The following is a 24,690-nucleotide window of genomic DNA, read 5'->3' on the forward strand; positions in this document are numbered from 1 at the left end:
ACAAACCGAAAAATATCCACCATCCTAAGGAACCCCAAAGACAAAATTGAGTTAGAAAATCAAGGAGTATATGAAATCCCATGCACCGCCTGCCCCACCACATACATCGGACAAACCAACAGACGAATAAGTGCACGCATAGAAGAACACAAGAACTCAGTCAGAAAAGAGGAACCAACTTCTTCCCTGGTCCAACACCTTAAAGCCACAGGACATGATATTGACTTTAAAAAGACCAGAACTATCGCCAAAACTGAACACTTTAACAACAGAATAATCAGAGAAGCCATCGAGATAGAAAAACGCCCACACAGCATGAACAAACGAGACGATACCTCCCGCCTACCAGCCATTTGGAAACCCGCCCTTATTGACAAACGAGTCCCTAACACGACGAATGACACCAGACCCACACTCACGAGTGCCACACCTGATGTCACCAGCACACATCCACGCAGAAAGCAGACTCAAACCCACACTGATAATGAGCCACGACCAAGGACCAGAAGCCAGACCGCAGCTGCATCATTAGCCACTTTAAACCCCTCCAATCCATACATGAAGCAGACTGACACCCACCATGAAGAGCTCGCACGGCCACAAACACGAAGCCAAACAACAACAACGCAGCTCACCAGCTCAAATCCCCCTGCAACTCAGACTAAGCTGAGCACAACCAAGCCCCCACCCAAACAGAACACACCCCCAGCCAATCAGAGCACAGCCAAGCCCCTAACCAATCAGAACACACCTCCACTAGCAGTTAAAAGGAAGAGACAGCTGCGATCTCACATTGCTCCTGGAAGCACGAAGCCGAGAACACCAGCCTGAAGATGACGAATGAGACTTCGTCGAAACGTCGCCAAGACACTTCCAATTTTACGTGGGAGAAGACCCGAATAACCAAAGACCTACATACAAACACCCGCGAAAACCTGAGAAAACATATATATATATATATATATATATATATATATATATATATATATATGTATGTATGTATGTATGTATGTATGTATGTATGTATGTATGTATGTATTTATGTATGTATGTATATTCTTAAGCATTTACTAAGCTAGAGTCAAGATGCATTTACTGCAGCATGCCCTTTTCACCATATATCTGTCCATGTGGAGAGAAATTCCAATTTGATAGAACACACAATTTTTTTTAAAAATAATCTGTCTGAAATTTGTGGTTAACTGGATCCTTTTTTGTAATGGAATCCTATACATATTTAGTCCCATATAATTACAAGCTAATTAAATCCTATTTAACTTAATGAGAAGCATTCCTGAATTTACATTAAATAGGCACATTTACAAATTAGATAATATTGATATATTTTCATGCCCTTGACTGCTTTTACCATTCATGATTGATATATGAAGTACTGATAGGAGGAGGAGGAGTAGAAAATTTACCTCATCTTTCTGTTTTAGAAATACTTTTAAAAATAATATAGGGAAGCTAAATAGGAATAAATACAATATGTTATTGTTCCTCTGACTAGTAGCTTTGTCCTTGTAGATCTGAAGTAGGAAGTGTTGTTATTGATAAAGGACAGCTGTCTTCTGGTCCTGATGAATGTCGTGGCTATATCTCAGGCCGTCCAATTCAAACTCCTGAGCAGTAAGTAAATTGATAAATAAATTGTATTTTAATCAACAGATTATATACAAACATAATTTAAAAAGCAAAAACAACACTATTCAGACTTGAATCAGCTGGTTTCCTCGTTTTCATTGTAGCAAGGTAAAAATTAGCTTGCTAGCTGAGAGAAAAAGGTTCACATAATAATTATATGGAAGTTGTTTCTCAACAGCTTCTGCTCTCTGCACTGCTAGCAGTAGAGAATATTTTATTCTGCCTAGCCTTAGGCAAATCATATTCACCATCTCAACACCTTCCTAATTTACTACATAAAGATTATTACTTTATTAGAAATATTATATACTATTATCCTAGTGCTTACTGTCCTACTTTACAAGGGTCACAAAATCCAATTATTGATATTTTTAGTATATCGCTTTTATGATGATAGGTTTATGGCTTATTCCCTCTTCTAAAATTAGCCAAACAACTTCCAGTATCCAGGGCACAGGGTAGGATTAGAAGAGAGAAAGATGCTGCCCTATTTTTTAATATTTTTTTTTTTATTTTGCTAAGTTTTACCAGCCATGTAATTCCTTCACAGTGATGAACAAATGCAAGGAGCAGCCTTAGGCCGCAAGGATTTCTGGCGGAAAATGTTTAAATCTCAGAGTGCAGCTAGCGATACCAGCAGCCAGTCGGAGCCAGACACTTCCGAATGCACAACTGCACACTCAGGAACGACCACAGAGAGGCGCTCCCGCTCCCGCTCCAGACGGATCTCCCTGAGAAAGAAACTCAAACTCCCACTAGGTCATTCAATTATTGATTTGTTAGCTGTGCTTTTTCTCCAGGAGCATGTAGGGATTTATTTTCTTCTTTAATCCCATAACTTCAGCAATGAAAGCGACAGAGATTGGCCCAAAGTCATCCAACCAGATTCCATAGTTGAGGGCAGACTTGAACATGGATCTCTATTAATTCTCTCCACCCAGGGAGCCTTTTACATGAAGATACTTTGTCATGCTATTCTGTGTCTTTTAATTTTTCCCCATGTTCCTTTATATGACTCCAAATATTTTGTTTAGATGTTAGGAATTGAGTCCTTAATACCAGTAATGAGAGATGTAGATTATTTAACTACTCAGAAAGATATTCACACCTATGCTTTCTGTACTACAGGGAACTGGCTGAAACGTTCATCAATTTCTGGTCTGGCAGATGGTGTAGAAGATCTTCTGGATATTAGCTCTGTGGATCGTCTCTCTTTCATCAGGCAGAGCTCCAGGGTAAATATCTAACCTTTCTATCATCACTCTTTTTTAAAAAAAAATAAAAGCTATCTAATAATGAATGTGCATGTTTATTTTTCTGTGTATCCATACCTATATCTTCAACATCTACAGTATATTTCTTTCTTCCTGGACTGAAATTGTCACTGCATATTGTTTCTAAATCTGTGGACTCTTACAAGTATTATCTGTCTTCCATTTTAAAGAAATTACTAGGACCATGCAAGCTTTTACTTTCATTTCTCCTTTTTCACGTCTTCTTTCACATACACATACACAGACTCATCAATACAACAAGGAGAGCAGAAGAATTGTTTCCAAATTTGTGTCATACTCTCAGTAGAGCTGCACAATACATTTCAACAAAGGGAAGAACACTTCCTTTTGAAGGGGGAAAAATAACTCAACCAACCAGCCAACTGCAGACTTCTATTTTTAACATACATACAACATGTACAAACCTATTATTAAGTGGCTAAGTATAACAAAACAAAAACAAATCAGTGAGAATATCAAGCCCCTGCCATTCCAATGATATTTTAATTATCCTATAAAAGAGATTTGAAAAGGCCACAGACTAGGAAATAGTCTGGAAAATAGAAAAGAGCAATAGGTTGCTATATATCTGTGATGTTTGCATGCAAATAAAATTGGGCCATGGGCCTAAAATAGATTGGAAAGGGAAAAATATATAGCCCAATTGATTATATACTCCAGAATAATAGGGACACAAACAACTTCTCTTCCCAATTTGTCAGGTCTAATTGGAAAATACTGTGGGCACAAATTCAATTTTCTGCTTTTAAATGCCAATTTAAAATATGTGAAAGCTTCAGGTTATTGAGCATCAGAGAGCATATCACCCAGGGACAAAAACAAAGTTAACAGAAGTTAACTGGACTTTAGAGTTTTGACTCTTACTGTAGGTTCTAGAGCTAAAAGAATTTGGTACAAGAACAAATAATTTTAAAACAAAATTTCTCATCAAAACCAAACTAAGCCGAAGAAAATAAAAAATGTGGAGAAAGAGGAGGGCTGAAAAAAGGAGAGTGGAACTACCACATCTAAAAATTTGTGCAGAAGGCTTTAAACATGGTTAAATGGTTGGAATTGAGCTACATCTTCAGTTGCATTTCTCAAGCATTTTAATTTCCCATCATTATTCTTCACATTGCCAGATTATTGTAAACTGCAAGGAACCCAAATATGAAAACATGGGTTTATAGGTTTTATTGTTTTATTGGACCTAAACTTTGCTTTACTAGAAACTAAAACTTTCTTCCTGAATGAGGATTTTTCTGAACAAGCAAAGCAATAAAGTAATTCAAAAAATAATGGAGCTCATAAAGTATTTCTACAGGCAGAGAAAATGAGGCCACTAACCAGCTTTCTTAGCCCACTGCTTATCTCTCTCTTCAGTGACTAGTTTTCCTTAGAAGTCATGAGGTAGAAGAATAGACATATTAAGCACTAAGGAGAGAGGAGGGAGGGAGGGGAAGGAAGGAAGATAGGTTATTTTGTTCCTGTTTCCTGCTTATTCAACTGTGATTCCCTCAACATGGTTCTCTTTATGGAGATATGGTATTTAAAATATAACTAATAAAGGCGAATATTTATTAAAAAGGATATTTTAAAATGTTATGTTTATATCAGCAATGAAAACAATGAAATGATGTTTCTTTTAACATTTAGGTGAAATTTACTAGTGCAGTGAAGTTAGCAGAAGGTGGGCCTGGAAGTGGCATGGAAAATGGGCGTGAAGAAGAGGATAATTTCTTCAAGCGTCTTGGTAAATGGCGCACCTGCCGAAGACATCCATCCAGGCTTCATCACACAGAAGAAAAAGATGGTTAGAAATCAGGGTTCTGTTTCTTCAGTCCTTTTTTAAAACTTTAAACTTTTTCTTTGTTCCTTTTTTTAAATTATAATTTTCATCTTTCTTTATTTCACCCTTTACCTTTAAAAACATATTTTCTGGACCCAATTTTATATTCTATGGCTTTATATATTTTGTAGCCATTACTTTTTTCATTTCTTCTTATGTCATTTTTTATTTTCATTCAATTCTAGCCAAGAAGGAAAAGCATATATGGGCCAATGCATTTAGATAAGGCAAAATTGACCTTTCAAGAAATCAAATCCACCATTTGGAAAATATGAAATTTGCAACAGATTATCTGGTTCAAACATAGTATACTAATATTTCACTTAGCTCCTTGATGTGAAATGTTGGATGTGCCCACCAGCTTTTATTCCCCATTATTGATCATCTATATTTTCAGTAAAATTCAGCACTGATGAAATGGAAAACCCTGTACAAATGTGTTTTAATTATCTCTTTTCTTCTGTGTTTGCTTGTCTTGTGTCTTCATGCCATTTCTTATAGAGATGCGGTCCTTCATTCCTAGCAAAATTATGAGTGACATTGAGAACAATTATATGACAAATATGATTGATTACTTTGTTATTTTTAAGGAAACAAGTTTTTGCCTCCAAACAAGGTTAGGTCTTAACTGCTTTCAAATATTTCAGATATGCGTATTTGAGCTTCTCGTTACCAAAGAAACAACCTTGCATCTTGTTATTTTCCTGTTTTTGCATTGAAAAAGGGACAAAGCATCCCAATGGCTTTAGTTGTCTTTTTCACAGAACTTTACATAACCCAACATTACATATTGCTTATGCTTCATTAAACATGGAAGTGATGTCACTACCTCATTTAGTCATTGCTCCATCATAAAATGCCTTTCTATATAAAGAAAATGATGTTTCAGATGAAGACATATGACATATGATTATTAGTATATCTTAATATGTTAATAGAAGTATTTGGGCTCTTTCTAATTACAGCTATTTCTGGGTATCTTTCCATACAGGTACCCAGTAGAATAATTTACTTTTTTCCCCACAATTTAATAGCACATCCTAATGCTATTATAAGCAATGAGATTTGAATATTTTTGCAGTTTCAATGAAAAATGTTAGGTGGTTTTTAGGCAGGGAATGAATGCATATTATAATTCATATCATGATTACTTTGTTAAAGTCAAGCATGACTGCAGGATATGATGTAACAGACCTCGTATTTCAATTTGAGATATTATTTCAAATAGAAATGTTTTTATTTCAACTTTTATTTCAGTGAATTTTTTACATTGTACAAAAACTGTCAGTTTTTAACATGAACCGGCTTATCCAATAGTGATGAAAATACCACTTTGTTTGGCTTTTGATTATGTGACAATATGTGATAATAGGAGTTAATGGATTAATTGACTTCACTTGAGTTAATTAAGTTCACAACTCAACTCAATAGCATGCAATATAAAGATCTTACTGATGTGCCAAGGAGTAACTTGTTTTAAAATAAAATGTAGAGGGAATACATATACTATGCAAACTTTCTTAGGTTAAGTTCAGCTCAGCATGGCAGAATATGAGTAACCCCAGGACTGCAGCCTTGATTATAAAATGAAATTACCATATTTTTTGGACTATAAGACACACTTTCCCCACCCCAAAAGTGGGTGGAAATGTCTGTGCGTCTTATAGAGCAAATATTGCTTGGGGGGGGTTGGTACAGCACCAATCAGCTGTTCTAGGCAGCGGGGACCGCCACCACCTATCGCCACGGCCCATTTGCCACCACCTGTTTGCCATTGATTGCGGCGAATGGGCATCTGTAAATGGGCATCTGTGAACGGGCGGTGGCGAATGGGCCATGGCGAGCAGGTGGCGGTGAATAGGCCACAGCAAATGGGCCGTGGTGAACAGGCTGCAGCGGTGGTGAAAGGCTGCAGCGGTGGTGAACCAGCCATAGAGGCGGCAAACAGGCTGCAGTGAATGGGCTGCGGCAGTGAGGACGCTAGTCAGAAGAATACTGGATGGATGCTGGGATGCAGAGGCAGATTTTTTTCTCTTGTTTTCCTCCTCTAAAGCTAATGTGCGTTTTATAATCCGGAGTGTTTTATAGTCCAAAAAATATGGTACTCTTACTCAATTTTACTCAAATGTTAGCTCATAAGTACAGTAATTATAGTACAGAAAACTGAAAAAAACCAAGCAACCCCAGGAATGCGTTGCCACATCATTCATTGAGTGAGCAACGGGTAGAACTAGTAGAAATGGAACTGAAATAAAATTGAAAAAAAAGAGAAGAATGAAACTATATGCTCTGATTCATATTTTTGCTGAACTATGAGGGATGAAAAAGTCATTTCCTGAATTACTGCCATTGTGGGTAATTGGTTGTCTTCTTCCTTTTAGGTAAAAAGACTGTAGAGGGAGTATAAAGCTGACTGCTTTCAGAGAGTCAGCCGATTGAGGAAGTTAAGCTAGGGAACAGGGCTATGGCCAAAATTCAAGATGTTCACCACAAAAGTGCAATTGATGTTCTGCTTTTTTATGTGTGTTGCATGTACAAAAGCATTGATGCTTCCATTGCAACACTATGGCTGACATCTTGACTTTTTTGAACCTACCCTGCAGATAACCCTTGTTAGGGAGTTCACTTGGAGGAGTTTGAGGTGGAGTCCCTAACAAATTTTCTGACAAATAAAGAATGAAGTTGAACTTGGGTAACAAAGAGAGCAGGAGGGAGGGAGGGAGGGAGGGAGGGAGGGAGGGAGGGAGGGAGGGAGGGAAGGAAGGAAGGAAGGAAGGAAGGAAGGAAGGAAGGAAGGAAGGAAGGAAGGAAGGAAGGAAAGCCTTTACTGTAAACTAAAGTGGGCAGGTTTGGTGCTGTAGGTGGCTGCCCTAACTGAATGAATTGCTGATGATTTGGCCAAACCCAGTTCTGGAGAACTGATGAAGTGCTAGATGACTGAAGAAAAACAAATGTCCACATTTTCACAAAGGGGGAAGGGGAATATTACAAAAAATTTAACATAAATGCCTGGGAAGATTGTAGAGCATATCAATCCACAAGCATCTTGAAACCAATGCAGTAATTACTAGAAATAAGCATATGTTTGTCAAGAACAAATCTTGCCATACAAATTTTATTTCATTTTAAACAGAAATTAAGCAGCCTTCTTAAAATATTGTGGAAATCTATAGTTAAAATTTACTTCGAGCAAAGCATTTATCAAATGCTTTCAGCAAAGCATTTGATAAAGTACTGAGGATGTAACCACCTGAAGATGTATCACAAGCATGACCTGAATAAAATGATAATGACATGGATACATAGTTCTCTTGAAAACTGTATTCAAAGTGTCTATTGTCCTTTGTCAGATTAAAAAGCGATGAGCTGCTGCAAAGATCAGTCCTCTACTTTTTATACTTTCATTAATGATAAAGGAGAAGAAGCTTTTATTAGATGTGCAAATAATATAAAGTTGGAAGGAATTAACAATAAATCAGAAAAGATTATTGAGGGAGATATGATAGCATTCAATGTTTTTAAATAGAGAATGGCTATCTGCCTGGAATGCTTACATTTTGATTCCTGTATTGAACAGGAAGGTTGCCTTTTCTAGTTTTATGATTGTATGAATCAGTTATACAGGAAATAACACAGAAAACAAGACTTACCCAAGTTGAGTTCTTTTTATAGATTACAAATTTTGACTCATCACTGAACATGGATATTAGCTTTTGTTAATATTTTTCTTTTCTGTTTTATATGTGTGATGGTTTGTTGTGACTTTGTCTTATTCCCTCATGCTTCCTGAGATGGATCTTTCTGTTTTAAAATATTCTGACTAGTCAAAAAGTTGAATTTAATAAGTGCAAACTTTTACACAAAGTGAAGCTATTTTCTTAAGCATTAAATCATTTCTCTGTTATAATGATCAGTTACGATTGTGCCATCCAGATATATTTATTAATTATGCATGTCTTCTGTTTTTCCATAAAGGATCTTAAGTTTGGTACATGTCGTTCTTCATTTTAATACCAGCCATGCAATTTAGGTTATCTTCAAAGGTGACATAATCATGACCATTCATAAATCCAGAGAATATGGGCTCAGGTTTCAAGCTGACTCCTGACCACAACATGCAACTTCTTTGAACATCCTCATAATACCTCTTCTTGATAACCTGTGAACTTCCTGTACATTTAGCAACACTTCTCTCATTCACTTCTCTCATTCACTAAGCACAATGTCCCAAGGGTAGATTAAGCATAATTCATTTGTGGAAAGTTTTAAAACCAGTATTTTTACCCACTGTGATGAACTTTGGTCCAATGCACTTTTGCATAAACCTTACCCATTTTTTCTGCTACTAGATGAGAGGAAAATATCATGTCCTAAAGACTTCCTAGAGTTTGTTGCAGTCATAGATACTCTGAATATATGCCTCTCTCATTCTGTCACACTTGATGCTCAAGGACAGGGCAGATCAATAGGAGACATTTGCTTCAGAATTGTCAGTAGACCCAATGAATGTTTAAACATCCATGGGGGCTTTCTCTTTCCCCTCTCTCCCATCCTCCCTTTTGGATTTTCTTTTAAGGTTGCCAGACTTATGAAGATCATCTGGCTTCCAACCAAGAGGGAAACAAATGCAAGAACGTGGTGAATTTGGGAGCCATTCGACAAGGCATGAAGCGGTTTCAATTTCTCTTAAACTGCTGTGAACCAGGAACAATCCCTGATGCTTCTATTCTTGCAGCTGCTCTTGATCTTGTAAGTCTCTATGCACTCATTCTGTTTGTAATACTGAAGACTCTGGCTTGTGTTGGAGTATGGTAACTGCTGGGAGAGAGAAAACAACTAGAAAAGGATAGGAATACTAATGCTAAGCACAATGACTAATAAATTATTTTTTATCCATCTGTAATTATGTCTTTCATTTTATTTGGATTTATGCTGTGCCTAATGAAAACAATTCTTTTCTTATCCAAGCTCCACTTGTCACAACTCAATTTACTAAGCCTCTTATACACTTATGTAATTTATAACTCTGACTACAGTAATTCCACAGAGTTCAGTTGATGTTATCAATAATTAACACAAACCATAGCTATGAGCCTCAAGTTATTCTCTGGAAGGTAAAGGGATAGCAATTTGAGGAAGTCTTCACTATATTCTGCTTTATGAGTTATTTAAAGCCTGGGATTTGTAGATCCAAAAACTAAATAATCCATATCCCGCATAGATTGGAATCGAACAAATCATTGTGCAAGCTACTTTTTGCTATTCTCTCATCTCATCCACCATTAATGCTCCTCCCCAATTGCTGATTTTACAGTGATTGCCATTTAATATAGAATTTTGATGTTTAAAACCTTTGGTGTTGCATGATATATTTTTGTAAGTAATTCTACCTATGCAGACATGTTCCCAATCACTAGGATCCTCAAGTCAGTAGTTCCTCAGGGATACTTTTTGACTTATTTCTCAAGTTCTATTATAGTTAAATTTAGTTCATTTGGGAAGACATTGGGAAAATAAGGTATGGATTTTCTCTTTTGTACCCCCATTCCTCCTGACTGTGCTTTTATTGTCTTCTGTGTAATCTCACATCTCAAGACGTTGCAGTAAATATTGGAGGCTGTAGTATAGAGTAGTAATATAGACATGCTGGCATGTCACAACCCTTCCCCCTAAACAAAAGAGAAACCATTCTCTATCTCTCCCCCCCTACCCCACACCCCACCCCATAATTTAGGCCATCCTGAATAGCAGCACTGGAGGCTGGGCCTGAAGTTGAGGCCTAAAACCAGTACTGCCACTCAAAAAGCTTGCCTCAGAGTATTCTGGGAGACATTTTGGTTAAGGCACCAGACTAGAAAACGGGAGGGGGTGAATTCTAGTCCCACTTTAGGCATGAAAGGTAGCTGGCTGACCTTGAGCCAGTCACAGAATGGTTGTTTCAGGAAAATAGGAGGAGGGAGGAATATTAGGTATGATATTCCCTAACTTGAGTTATTTAGAAAAATAGGCTAATAAACAAATAAACAAACAAACGAACGAACAAATAAATATCTCCCTGAGGCACATGAGCCTCAGGATCTGCTGTAGACCACTTATCTTCAGGCAGTCTTCTCTTTCTGTTGACAGGCCTCTGCGGCCCACCAGAGGCACTTCTGGATCAAATGAGGCCTTTGTTCTTGAAGGGGAACTGTGTAATCTCCAAAAACTACACAAAAGCATACCCCATTCTCGTCAATTTTCAAAGGCTCCAGAGATTATGCAAGAGCACAGCCCATTCTCCTGCAGCCTTCACAGCCTTCAAAAATCATGCGAGAATGAGGCATGCTTTCTAGAGTAGTTGTTGGGTGGCGTGTCATCTTTGACACTTGTCATAGATTCACCATATTCTCTGGACAATTGTGAATTCTCTGGACATTCAGTCCCTTCGTTTGAGGAAAGCAACTAGACTTTCCTTCTCTCTTTCTCTGCCTTAATTTGATGTTGTCTTTACATGTGGACAGCCATTAAAAAAAAAAAAAGCACACCAATATCTATAGAAGAGTTTCCAGAAGATTCACCAAGGAAACCCTCTGCAAGTCTCCTGGTATGAAAACCTCCCCACCCACATTTTTGATTACTTTATATTTTTCTTAGAGAATATTTTTTTCTGATTTAGAACCTTGTTTTTCAGTGCCTAGGAGAATGTTCATCAATAGGAGCCTCATTGGGCCAACCACCCACTCTATGAAGAAACAATAGCAATTATTTGTGAGGGGCAAGTTGAGATCTACATGTCTAATCCCTCTCCTTGCATGTACAGGGGAAATCTTACAAGAGGGCTAGTGCTTAAGTGAAATCCTTATGAACAATACCACTTCTGGGATATTGGTATCCCTGGTCACGTTATGTTTGTTCTTTCTTTCTGCAATGCAGAATAAGAGGTTCCATATAATAAGAGGTTCCATTCTTATCCATATACCTAGGAAATGTCAGCAGGAGGAATTCAGACCTCCTGGCTTTCAAGGGAACATGTTACATAGGGAGACAAAATATCTGTTTCCCAGAGTCCAAGTCCTTGTGTTTTCTCTGTAAGCACTTTCTGTGGGATTCCTATATCCACCCAGAAGGCTGCTTGTTTCATTCCAAGCTGATTCTCATTAACTCCAATGAATGCTACAATTCTCTCAGGAACTATATAAGCCCACATATTCTGAAGCATGAATTGCAAATTAACTTTAACTTTCCTAATGACAATCAACTCTTCCCCCCTCCCTAAATTTTGAAGTTTTTTTCTATCCTTTGATCTACATGTTCAATTCATTATTCAGAAACGTTTTGCCATTATATGAAGCTGTCAAAGAAAATGGTGATTTTTATGTTGTTATTGTTGTTTTCACCGTCTTTAAACTACATTGTACAAATACTGTAATAGCAGCAGGAGGCAGCTATATAAACAAATTATGAGGAAAATGTGCATCTTATTTTGAATTTTGCACCCATGCATTGCTTTGTTTCTGTGGACAATGAAAGTGGTAACTTATGGTTCTTTTCAGCTATGCAGCTTGTGGCTAATTCATTTCTCTTCATTTGTGATGTGTTTCTCTGTGGTGTGAATTCATCCTTATCCATTCTGTCAAACATCTTCATCTTTCTCTTGCTGCTTCTTCAGATTGCTCTGGGCATAAGGTAAGCTACTGCAATGCCTTTGCATAATGTTCTGAGATTCAGCATGTTGACTCTAAGTATAATGTGGATAACATTTGTTTCATATAAATTTGAGACAACAGAAAGCTATATCATGGATCCTCAATTGAGATAAGGCTTGAGGCATTAGATGTAGGTGAAATTGCTCTTGCAATGAAGAACTGAGGCAGTGATGGGTTCCTCCCGATTCAGCCCGGTTCCGCCGAGCCGGTAGCGGTGACGATATGACATCACCGAACCGGTTCTGCCCCCCACTCCCCTGTCCCCCCACCCCCCGCCCCCTGCATTATTTGTACCTTTTATTTGGCCCCACCCCCAATCTATTGCTGCCTCCTGAGTCCCAGCTGATCAGCTAGAAGGAAAAAAACTGTTTAAACTCTTGCTGCGGGGCTTCAAAGGGCCGCCCTACAGCTGATCAGTGTTAAAAGGCGGTGTGGTGGTAGACCAGTGCCTCCAAAAACAAATGAGTAGACGGTGCCTGCAAAAATAAATGGGTAGACCAGTGCTTCCAAAAACAAATGAGTGGACTGGTACAGCTCTGCAAGCAGTTAAAAACCTGGTAGATCAGTACCTCTACTAAATCTTAAAGAACTGTCACATGACCATCAAGCCACGCCCACAAAATAAGCCATGCCCACAGAACCAGTAGTAAAAAAATTTAGAACCCACCCCTGGTCTGAGGGCTGATGTTGCCTTTAGAATTATAGAGAATAGCCAAGCATTCCATTCAAAACTATGTTCAATTGAACAGATGTGCCTACCTCTCAATTGTTAGAAAAAGCAGACATGACTCCCTTACAGTCCACTTTGGATCTGTGGGAGATAGATTTGCATTCAGAGTTCAGATTCATTTTCTCCATTTAATTTTAAAATTCCACATTACTTAAACTTTTAAATGCATAAACATTAGTAGTTGCAGATTCAATTGGTGAGCTAATATGGGCTGGCTCAACACAGAATTGTAAGTATAATGGCCTCTTCGGGTTGCATAACATAATAGAAGAGTAAATATAAACAATAATTAATTTTATATTTATAAAAGTATAAACATTAAATTCACTCTTCGTCTTACTGCAGCTAAGGAGGTATAAGAGAAAAGAATCTTTTGTATTTGCCCTTGTTTGCTCCAGTGAAATTAGTTAACATGAAACAAGATGGGGGGGCGGGGGGGCGGGGATCAGCTTTTTTGGAGGGAAGAAGGAAATTCGTATGTCAATCAGGGAAGCTTAGTGGAAAAAAATAAATTTAATGATTATTTACAGTGTGAGTTCATGTATTAATTAAATAATACTGATTCCCACTTGGTAATAGCTACATAAAAATGCAGGGCTCAGTTGGATATACAGTATGTATGAAAGCAGGCAAATCTGGCATCATGTTGTTTGGCTTAAGTAACAAAGAGCTGCAGCACAATGAGTACTGTACATACATGAAACGGGTTTATGTGATTGTTTGATGTGATGTGAATAAACCCTAGATTCCTCTTCTCCCCATGTGTGCTGTGTAATTATGTATTGCCTTGTCTGTACCATAGTTTGAATTGATCTCCACTCATTTGTCAATATAGATTTACTTGCAAATTCAATTTGTGCAAATTAAAAAAAAAAAATTATAGAGATTGGAGAAAAATCCTCCAGTTTACAGTTTAATCTGAAGTTACCTAATTTGTGTTTCCCAGAACTATACACAAAATAGAATGTGAAATATTTTAATAACAACATTCTTCCAGATTGTTTTTTGTTGTTGTTGTTTTTGCTTTATGAACAGGAACAAAAAAATCATGCTGAAATGTGCATAGTGGTGGAAATAATGTTCCAAAGCTGATTATAACTGAAATATTATTTGAAAATATATATGTTTTGGAAAGTATGTACAAAAATGTATATATATGCATTTGAAAATGCAAATTAATTTTCACGTTACCTTTAATTAATAAATAAATGCAGACATGAGATATTACAAATTAACTTTCAGCAGACAGATTAGACCCTCTGTAATAAAGGAAGGAAGGGAGAATAACCAAAGTAGCTTTTGTTGACCTGACAAATTATGAATTGGTATAACATTGGAATGAACTCATCTAATATTTCAATATCAAGGTTTGATTCTTTTTATTAGTTTTATTGTTTTAAATGTGGTTTTATATTCTGTAAACCACCTTGAGTCTCCATGGGCGAATAGGCGGCAATATAAATTCAATAAATAAATAAAAATAAATAAGTGGTAGCCCAGATGTGAGTCTGAAATACTACACGTATTAGAGCTAAATCCCTACAAAAATGTTTAGATGACAGGAATAGTTTGTGAAATTCTCATTTTTATAGATTCTCATGTTTCTTACAAACAAATATATTAAAATTTGAAGAATTTATTTATTTTTACTCTTTTCCTTGATTTATTTGTAGCAATTTCATTCATATTTAGTATAAAAATAGTGTAAACATTTTAGTATATTTTTAGTATCCTGTCCTTTAATATCTCTTGGAATGCTAATTATTGTTTTAGAAAATATTTTTTTCTTGAAAAAGCCTTGTCTCATAACACATTGTCTTTTACAGTTTTAGATGTACCTCATATCAATAAATTTTGAACCTTAAGTGCCAAAGGAGCCTGCCCTTATTAACTGATAAAAAGCCTGATAGGTCTAAGTCATCTATGATATTTGCTTCATTTACATTTGCTTGAAACAGCATTGTACTTTTTTTTTATTAAAATAAAAATAAAATCTGACCCCCTGAGTCTTTACACTGCTTTTTTCAACCTGCTAACTTTCATCTTAAGGATATTCTGGTAATGCATTTTAGGAGGCACCAGTGGTGGCAAGGGCGGCCCTTTTCTTGGAATGTGCTCGCTTTGTGCACCGCTGCAACCGGGGCAACTGGCCAGAATGGATGAAGGGGCATCATGTGAATATTACTAAGAAAGGCCTTTCTCGTGGGCGCTCTCCAATCGTGGGAAATAAACGAAACCAGAAGTTACAGTGGAGTGCAGCCAAGCTCTTCTACCAGTGGGGGGAAGTAAGTTTCAGTTCTTCCTCTCACCTTCCCTCCCTCCTTTTCTTACCAGTCAGCAATATCAAAGTTCTGTTCTGAATAATCCATGGGCTTTCTGATTTATACTAATCTATCTTCTTACAGTTTTGTTAGACAAACATTTTAGGTAGCCTAACAAGGTTACTTAAATAATTCCACTTTTCTGCATGAAAAGTGATCAGTTAAGATCAGTGGCTTGGTTTAAATAGTTATATTTAGATATGAACAAGGGGAGTTAAAGTTAAACTTTAAAGTTAAAGTTTTTTTCTTTCTTTTTTTTTATATATGTTTGTTAGATGCTATATCCTGTATTTGCTCTGGGAAGTCGGGGGAGGGGAAGGCTGGGGGAGGAGGGGGGAGGAGGGAAGGGAAAACACGTGTAAAGAATCTGGAGAGGTTCTTGGAGTTTACGTAACTGTTTCTTTTTAAAGAGGATGTTAATTTGTAAATGTGATTGTACAATCCATATATGGAAAGATGGCAAACGGTTTATGTTTTTCTTGTAAAAATGTTTTTTGTCTTGTAAAACTCTTTAATAATAATTAAAAAAAAGATCAGTGGCTCAGGCTCTTTTCCAGGTTTTTCTACTATTAGAGAGCAACAAGATTCCAAATGTCATTCTAAATGTTTTGTTTTTATGCCCTCTCCACAGCAATGAAACAAACTGAATTTTCTGTTTTATTTAGTAAGTTATTCATAGTTACGAGTTACTGTCAAAAGTAACTAGAGTTAATTAAAAATGCAATGCAAAAGTTTGGTCATTGCTTTTGCCTTAAGCAGGCCATTTTTCATTGGGGACAATAACATTTATCCAATATACAGGGCTGAGGAAAGGATTACCAAAAATGTGGACTTTCAGGGAAGCAAAGGCAGACTTAAAATGGTTTTGGTTTTTTTGTATATGTTTTATTTACAGTTTTTCTTTAACAATCAACATTTTTTGTGGACAATGTAATGACAGGGTTGACATATTTTTCACATAGTGCTCACAGTAATAATACAAGTACATATACAGAATTTTTATCTTCCAATAAAAATTGGAATTATCTTCCAATTTCTAGCCTTAATGTGCTCATTATAATTATAATATATTCTTTTATGTATTGATCGATATTATACTAATATTTTCCCAATTTATAAATCAGTGTTCCACCACATTTTCAAAATCTCAACTTTCTATAAATACCAATAAAACCAATTGTCAATAAAATTTAATCAGTCCCAAGATTATATCTCTAAGTCCCCTGAATTTATAGTCCTTGAAAACTATATTTTCCAATATATTTTTTACATTTTGTTGATCATAATAATACCTTTAGATATGCCTAATCCTAGTCTTCCACCTACTAATCTTAATGTATCTGTATTTATAATAAATTCCATTATATGTCTATATATATATACTACTATTTTCCCAGTTTAAGCTTTCCACTTATTTCTATTGTTCTATATTGCAAAATATTTTTTTTTAATTTGATTTATATGTCGCCCTTCTCCAGAGACTCAGGGCGGCTTACAATGTGTTAAGCAATAGCCTTCATACTTTTGTATATTTATACAAAGTCAGCTTATTGCCCCCACAAACTGGGTCCTCAATTTACCTACCTTAGAAAGGATGGAAGGCTGAGTCAACCTTGAGGCTGGTGAGATTCGAACTTACATTAATTGCAGACAGCTGGTGTTAATCACAATGCTATCAGTCTGCTGAGCCACCAGATATCTCTATCCATCATCTCTCAGCCTTTTTAGAATGTCATCATTTATTGATTTTTTAGTGATTCTTTTATGTTTCTCTCTTGGAATCCTATATATTTTTCTAGCATTTTTGCACAGACTAATTGTTCCCTCTGTCTTATCCTTTATCTCCTTCTGCTGCATCTTTTGAATACCCTGACCTTTTCATTATTTTTGAAAGATCTTTCTTTTTTTCCTTCTCTATTCTGTTATAAGCTCTTAGAGTATTGTCTATTTGATTTTTATTACTTATTATTGCTATCTTTTCAGTATTTTTATCTGCTTTTAACTTATTTTTATCTTTTTGTATTTTATTTTGCTTCGTCCCTTCCACTACTCCTAATTTCTCAGCTAACTTCTGTATATTATATTCATTTTTCCCCACCATTTGTTGAGAGACTTCTACTTTCACATATTTATCTTTAAATATTCCCATCAACTTCTTATAATTCTTTGTCGCTAATTCTAGCATTTCTTCATAGAACTTTATCGTCTTCTGCTGGGTCATTTTGTAACAAATTAATGTCCTCTAATGTCCCAATATCTCAATATCTGAAAACTCCAGGGGAAAAAAATCGCATATTAAGAATATTTGGTCAATCCCAAAATTATTCCACCAAGTTCCCAGATTTTCTATTAGTTTGTGTTATAGTTTCTAATTTACACCTTCCCAATTGTTCAGGTTTTAAAGTCTTATTTATCTTTTGTTCCTTCAAGTCTTTCAAATCCACTTTTCAGTGTACAGTTCCTATAAAATTTTAGTGTTTAATTTAATTTGCCTTCTGAATCTTCAAAAAGCTCAGTAAATATTTCCCAGCATCCAAATCACCTACTGCTATCCTAAAAATGAATTTAAAAGATGATGTAGAAGAGGAACAGCTTTTATTGGATAAAAAGTGAGGCTGACTCTAATGTGGATTTTAAAATGACAGGTACAAAACATGTGGAGAAAGATGTTATACTGGATTTATAAATGAAACAGCTGTTGTCTTAATAATTAAAAGGAATGTACAAAGAAAAAACAGATTTGGATTCTTATTGTAGATTTATGAAAGAGATGTGTTACACTTACAAAGGAGTTCCTGAGAAGAGACAAAGAAAAAAAATGAAAAGAAAGAAACTTTGGGGACACTATTTAAAGGGATTAAAAATCAAGATTTTTAAAAGCAAAGGGAAGGAATACAAAGTTGGGTTATTTGATCAGGGACAAAAGTATATATTGTTTCTGGTAGCTTTTAATAGATTTTTCTTTAATGAGGAGGCTTTAAACATTTGTTTATAGATAAGATGTGGAAAAAAGAGAACTACTGTGGTATTTTCAGAAAAAGTGATAAGTTACTGTGTTAAAAATAAAGGAATATAAAGTTGGTTTAACTCTTAATGGATTTTTGCTTACAGCTATGAATAACAAAGCTTTAAAAATTGTTTATAGGTAAGAGATGAGATATAGGAAGAGGTCTTATATTGCTGTATCAGATTTGATAAGTTTCTGAAACTGTTTATACTTGTCTTGATTGAAGCAGGAAACCATTTCTTCATATATTTCCCCCCTTTTTTCCTTCTTGCACTTTTTATTTTTCTCTTTACTTTTTAGATTTTTCTTAGTCTGTATTAGTTTTTTATCTTTGGATCTGTAAATTTTAATAAAAATTATTATACCTGATATATAAAAAAGGAAAGGATCACAACAGGATGCTAGATATTGAAGCACTTTGAATATTGTAAAGTATTATATAAAAGCTCTACTTTATTGTGGTATTTTTCCCAGATCTTTTTTTAATGACATATATAAACAACATGAATACAAAAGAGGTCTTTATTTGCAAATGTCAACATCACAATTAAGATTTTCTTTTTTAAGAAACCTTTATGACCCTTTCTTAATTCTATACTTTTGGCAGGCAATTGGAGTCCGTCTCAATGAACTTTGCCATTCTGAGAGTGAGAGTCCGGCCAATCTGCTGGGCCTCATTTATGATGAGGAGACCAAGAGGAGGCTGAGAAAGGAGGATGAGGAAGAAGACTTTTTAGATGACAGTAAGGAGACTCCCTTTACTACAAGAACCCCCACTTGTAAGAACCTCTCCTTTAGGAACACTTATTCTTTTTTCTTTTTCTTTCTTTTTTCTTTTAAAAATTTCTTTTTTTGGTTCCCTTTCTAACCACAGTGTTTCACCACATTTCTTCTTTTCTTCTTCTTCTTCAACTAACTGAATCTTGCTCTAATGCATTATATAATAGTTTGGTGCATTAAAAAATGAGAAGGGGAAGAAATAATCAGATGTGTTGCCTTTTATATAAATAAAAATATAGCCACCTGCAGAATCTTATGGACCTAGTTGGGTGCATCTTCTCATCTGCATCCCATAATTACTTCCAGTAGCTCAGTAGAACCTAGGCAAACTTATAACTTGGATAGTGTAGACATCTACTTCAGTGGTGGGTTGCTACTGGTTCACCCCGGATTGGGATATCTCTGTGCATGTGCAGAAGCGTCGCGCACATGTGAGCACGCAAGCCCACGAGTGAACTGGTAGCGACAGAAATTGAAACCTACTACCGATCTACTTGAATCTGCACTGACAGTTTACTGGGGACTGAGAATACAGACCTGAAATTTCAGTTTCCAATATGATCCATTTTTGTTTTTTAAATTTATTTTTAAAAAGTCTGTGCTCAGAGCAGTGTACAAAGCAAAACCTAAAAATTTATAATAATAGTAATAAAAAAAAAACAATAGTATTGATCAACATGGATAGATACTAAATTCTAACATCCCCAAAATGGTTTCTACTGGTACCAAATTTTTACTTCTTTACAAAAACTCATTAGGGAGGAGGTATTTTGTATATATGGGCTAGACATTCCAGAAAAGAAGCACCACCATGAAGTATGCATTGCTATGGATCTTCGGGGGGACGGGGGACAGGGACTTTCATTAGGGCCACTCTTACCAGACTAACAGATTTATTTCTGAGTACACAGTCTTAAGTCCAGGTCATGGATCTTAACCAGGTCATGTCAGATTTTTAAAGATAACCACAGCACATGAATTGCACTTGGGAAACTGAGCAGCTCCCAGTGCAATTTTTGAAATGGAAGTGTGATGTGCAGATCTTGGAGTGCCCATTACTCCATGAGCCACAGCATACTAAATCAGTTTAAATTTCTGAATGATCCTTAAAGGCCAGCTCAGTGTAGAATTAAATGGGTTAGATTATACTGCATTAATCCAAATAGTGCAGAGGTGAGATTTCACAAAGCCTTAAACTACCCATTTTCTCCCTTAAATGTTTGCCTGTCATGAGAAAATATGCCCCAGGTTTGTGAGGGTTTCAGGGTTTTTTTTAAAAAGTGCTATGCATGACTTATGCTTCTGCTAGCCATTCTATTGTCCTCTAAATCCACCAGAACTTGTAAAGAAAGGGAGTTCTTTTAGATAGTATCCATCTGTTAAATGGAAAACTAGAAAGCAGGCTAAATGAAAAGATTTAAATCAGATTAAATCATCTGTGGAAGTTTTTCTTTTTTTTTTTTTAATGGTAAACAGATTCTAGAAAAACCTTTCCTAGTCATCTACACTTCAAAATGGGGGACTATCACATTCAGAACTCACAATAAGAAGTTACTAATATTTCCATGTCAGAAACACCAAAGTGCTTTTGTGGTGAAAGGATTTTCTGGTGACATTCCCGGGGCACACCCAGGTGGGGGCTCCATTTGCATCCCCATGAAGTTGCCACTAAAGTGGTACCCATTTATCTACTAGCGGAGTTGGTGTATGAAATGGGAGCTCACCCTGAGCAATGGGTCTCAAACACAGGGCTGTCAATTGTCAGCCCAGTGTTCAACCTTGTAAGCCACCCACTCCTTAAATTAATTAAGGAATTAATTGGCTATCTTGATTGGTAACTATGCTATTGTAGACGAACACATCTGCAGGTCAGGTGGTTAAGGAAATCTATGCTTTAATATTATGCAATGTAGCAATTAGTATCACACAATTATTTAAAATGGCAAGAAGACTGTATGTTAACACTTTTATAAATTAGCACAGACAAGTAGAACATGACACTACAATTGTGTCAACAAAATGTAGGTCAGTCTAACAGAACAAAAATGTTTCAAAATATCATCTACATGTTTGTCTACTGTAATACATTGATTTATATGTGTGTCTATTTGTAATGGTGTTTTTCTTCCCCTCTAAGCATGCTATCCATTAGAGTTTCTTGTGATTTTGTTGGATTTACTCTGTAAATATAAGTTCTAAGACCATCTAAGCCATCTAATATTTGGATAGAACAGATTGTGGGCATCTTATTTCAGTTACCAAGGCCTGGCAATATATTGGTTCTTAACCTTGCTCATATACAGCCTGAACCTTTTTATCTCTGTCAGTTGTCTAGAATTGTTCTGCTAGTTATGTGGCTAAATAAATAAATAAATAAGAAAAAATGCATATGTATATATGTACATGTATAAGGACTTTCTATACCTTACTGCAGAGTTAATGGGATTAGGAAAGTGCTTTATAGTGAAGGAATTAGAGAAAGAAGAATTTGTAAATCAGAGAGGAATGGGACTCCAATATATAACACATGTGTGTCTGTATTTTAATTCTGTCATTCAAAAATTCTGTAACATTTCATAATTTTATTTTGATAGTTAAAAGGTATAGAGAATTGGCTCACTTGCTATTAAGATATACAGTATCATCATGTCCTATTGCACTTCTTATAAAACAATGCAGCATGCTTCAATCCAGGTATTACAGAAGCCCCAAAGGAAAACAGAACCAAACTAGAATTCATTACCAAATTGCTTCTCACTAATATTTGTAACTATTAATTATACTTAATCACAGTTTTAGTAAAGACTTTATCTAGAATGAATTATAGCTTGTCCTAGTTTGTTATACAATTCTAGGATGACTCTGAGAGAATCCTGAAAAAATTTAACTCTGTATTATCTAGATCTATGAAGAATTTGCAATTCCTTCCCTCTCAATTCATGGTTTCAAAGTTCAAACTTGAAAGTAGCAAATTTGGTGAAACCTACTATGGTTGTTTCCATTTCATATTTCTCTAAGGTGAAAATATTTACAGTGAATAATTATTACACTGTAATAATAATTACAGTGTAGAAGTGCATTTATTGAGGAAAGAATACTAAGAAATACAGATATGTGCAATTAATCAGCTAAACTAATCTTCATACTCTGAACTCCAGCTTTTCCCCTCTCTATTCTTTAATCTGTTTTCTAGAGTGTTTTCATCTACAACTGTACACTTTAGATTTACAGTTAGTTACAAATATTAGTGAGAAGCAATTTGGTAATGAATTCTAGTTTGGTTCTGTTTTCCTTTGGGGCTTCTGTAATACCTGGATTGACATATTGAGTAGATGCAGAGAGACATTATAAAGCTCCTTAAACCAGCAAGAACAGCCCAGTGCAAGTCATTCATATGCTCCAGTTGAAAGCTTTACAGGAAATAATTTTGATTATGTTTTCAGTTGTGCAACTTTCATCTTCTTGATCACTTTGTTATCAAGTGGTGTATTTGAAATTGCACTGGGATTTGAGATTCACTGGGATTTGCTTAAATTCCTTCTTCTGTAGTCTAGCCTTTAGAGGAGACAACTAATACCATTAATGATGAAGAAAAAGAAGATGGAAAGAAATGTAGATTCTATAATTGTATCAAGTATGTATGAAGACTGAAACTAAATATGACATGTAACTTCACATGCTTTTTCCCCTATAATTTTTCAAACAAACAACAGTTGCTGTTTTTCTTTCATGTAGCAGAATTAACAATATAGAGAGCAGCAGGGGAAAATTAGGATTAATCTGCCACCAAATAAAACACACTATTATTCCTCTCAAACTGAATCTCTAGAGAGTGCATTAGTTAAAGGGGGAAATAATGGAAAAATAGTGTAAGATTGTAAAACAGTTCTGAATTATGAGGTAAAGAGTTCTTAGGGAGACTTCATTTATAAGAATCATATTTTTGAAATCATTGTAGTGATGCTGTTGTAGAGGTATCATAAATCACAGTGAATATGAAACAATACTGTAGCCAAATGTGTCTGTCACCTTTCCCTCCCCCCCCCAAATAGAATAATCATACAACATATTGTTCCATACACAGTTTGCATTATGTACTATGTTTGGTGGTGTCCATTTTTTTAGAATGATCTTTTTTCTTTGCTGTTCTTTTTTTTGTAACAGAACATATGTATATTTTCTTTTTTAGGTACAGTAAATCCCACCAAATGTTGTTGTCCTTTTGCTTTGAAGATGGCAGCATGTCAGCTTCTTCTAGAGATCACCACTTTTCTTCGAGAGACCTTTCCCTACATGCCCAGGCCACGTACTGAACCGCTTGTGGTAAGTGAGAGGAAGGGATGGATCTGGGTATAAAAGAGTAAAGTTACAGAAGTGGGGAAGGTCTGGGTAGGGCAGGAAACAAAAAAACCAATTGTGTAGCTTAAGAATGTATTGATGAGACAGAGTGAAAATATACTAACCAAAATAGCCAGTGATTTGGTCATAGATCTTGAAAAAAAAAGATTTCTCAAGATGGATGGGTCCAACCATTCTTAATATTCTTTAGTTTTTTAAAAAAACATTTTAGAAAACATTCTTTCAAGAATTAAATAAATTAATTTCCAAATTTATATGGCAAGGGAAAAACCCCAGGATTAAATTAAAACTTTTGCAAGACACCAAGGATAGAGGGGGATTGGTGTTACCAGAATGGGAAATTTATCACCAAGCGGTAAGTTTAGTATGATTAAAAGACTGGATGGAGCTGAAAAATAACAGAGTACTAACAATAGAAGGCCATGATCTGCAAGCAGAGTGGCATGCATTCCTGTGGGATGAGAAATATAAATCACATAAATATTTTCAAACACATTTGATCAGGAATGCATTGCTACAGATTTGGAAAAAAACAAAACAAAAACACTATACTAGAATCCCAATGTGGTTATCACCAACAGAAGCATTGATATACCCAAATTTATTGGAGAAAAATAAGATAATTAGATATAAGGAATTGGTAAATGATCAGGGAGATTTGAAAATGAACAAGAATTGGAACAAGAAACTGGTAGGGTGATGGATTGGTGGACATTTGCACAAGTGCAATCTAAATTTGTAAGAGACAAAAAGATATATGAAATACGAAAGGAGCCGCAAGAATTAGATAAAATTATTCATGGAACAGAGATAAAATTAATTAGTAATATATACCAATATCTACTGAGGTATAAAAATGGAAGAAGAGGTAGCTAAAGATACCATGATTTTGGCTACAATATAGAATTGGAGAAATGGGAAAAATGATGGGAAATAAACATTAAATTGACTCTTTCAACAGCATTCAAGGAAAACTAACTAAAAATGTTATCTGTAGAACATTAAAAATGTTCTATAGATGGTACTTCACACCAGTAC

The 24,690-nt window shown here is 35.6% G+C and overlaps 1 protein-coding gene across 17 annotated transcripts in view; it reads left to right on the top strand.

Moving 5' to 3' along the window:
- Positions 1-24,690, top strand: part of UNC80 (unc-80 subunit of NALCN channel complex) — a 174,940-nt gene that overhangs the window by 50,018 nt on the left and 100,232 nt on the right. For 9 of the 17 annotated variants that reach the window (XM_060688149.2, XM_060688156.2, XM_060688157.2 and 6 more), the window contains exons 18-25: positions 1,531-1,632; positions 2,198-2,406; positions 2,776-2,882; positions 4,578-4,734; positions 9,347-9,519; positions 15,258-15,470; positions 19,121-19,292; positions 23,483-23,616. In XM_060688149.2, coding sequence (XP_060544132.2) covers positions 1,531-1,632; positions 2,198-2,406; positions 2,776-2,882; positions 4,578-4,734; positions 9,347-9,519; positions 15,258-15,470; positions 19,121-19,292; positions 23,483-23,616 — 1,267 coding nt within the window. The remainder of the gene's footprint in view (positions 1-1,530; positions 1,633-2,197; positions 2,407-2,775; positions 2,883-4,577; positions 4,735-9,346; positions 9,520-15,257; positions 15,471-19,120; positions 19,293-23,482; positions 23,617-24,690) is intronic. The other 8 variants (XM_060688160.2, XM_060688161.2, XM_060688164.2 and 5 more) reach the window with 5 other exon arrangements.

Source organism: Pantherophis guttatus, chromosome 1 (genome assembly GCF_059756535.1).
Source record: "Pantherophis guttatus breed Tessera chromosome 1, ASM5975653v1, whole genome shotgun sequence".
NCBI lineage: Eukaryota > Metazoa > Chordata > Lepidosauria > Squamata > Colubridae > Pantherophis > Pantherophis guttatus.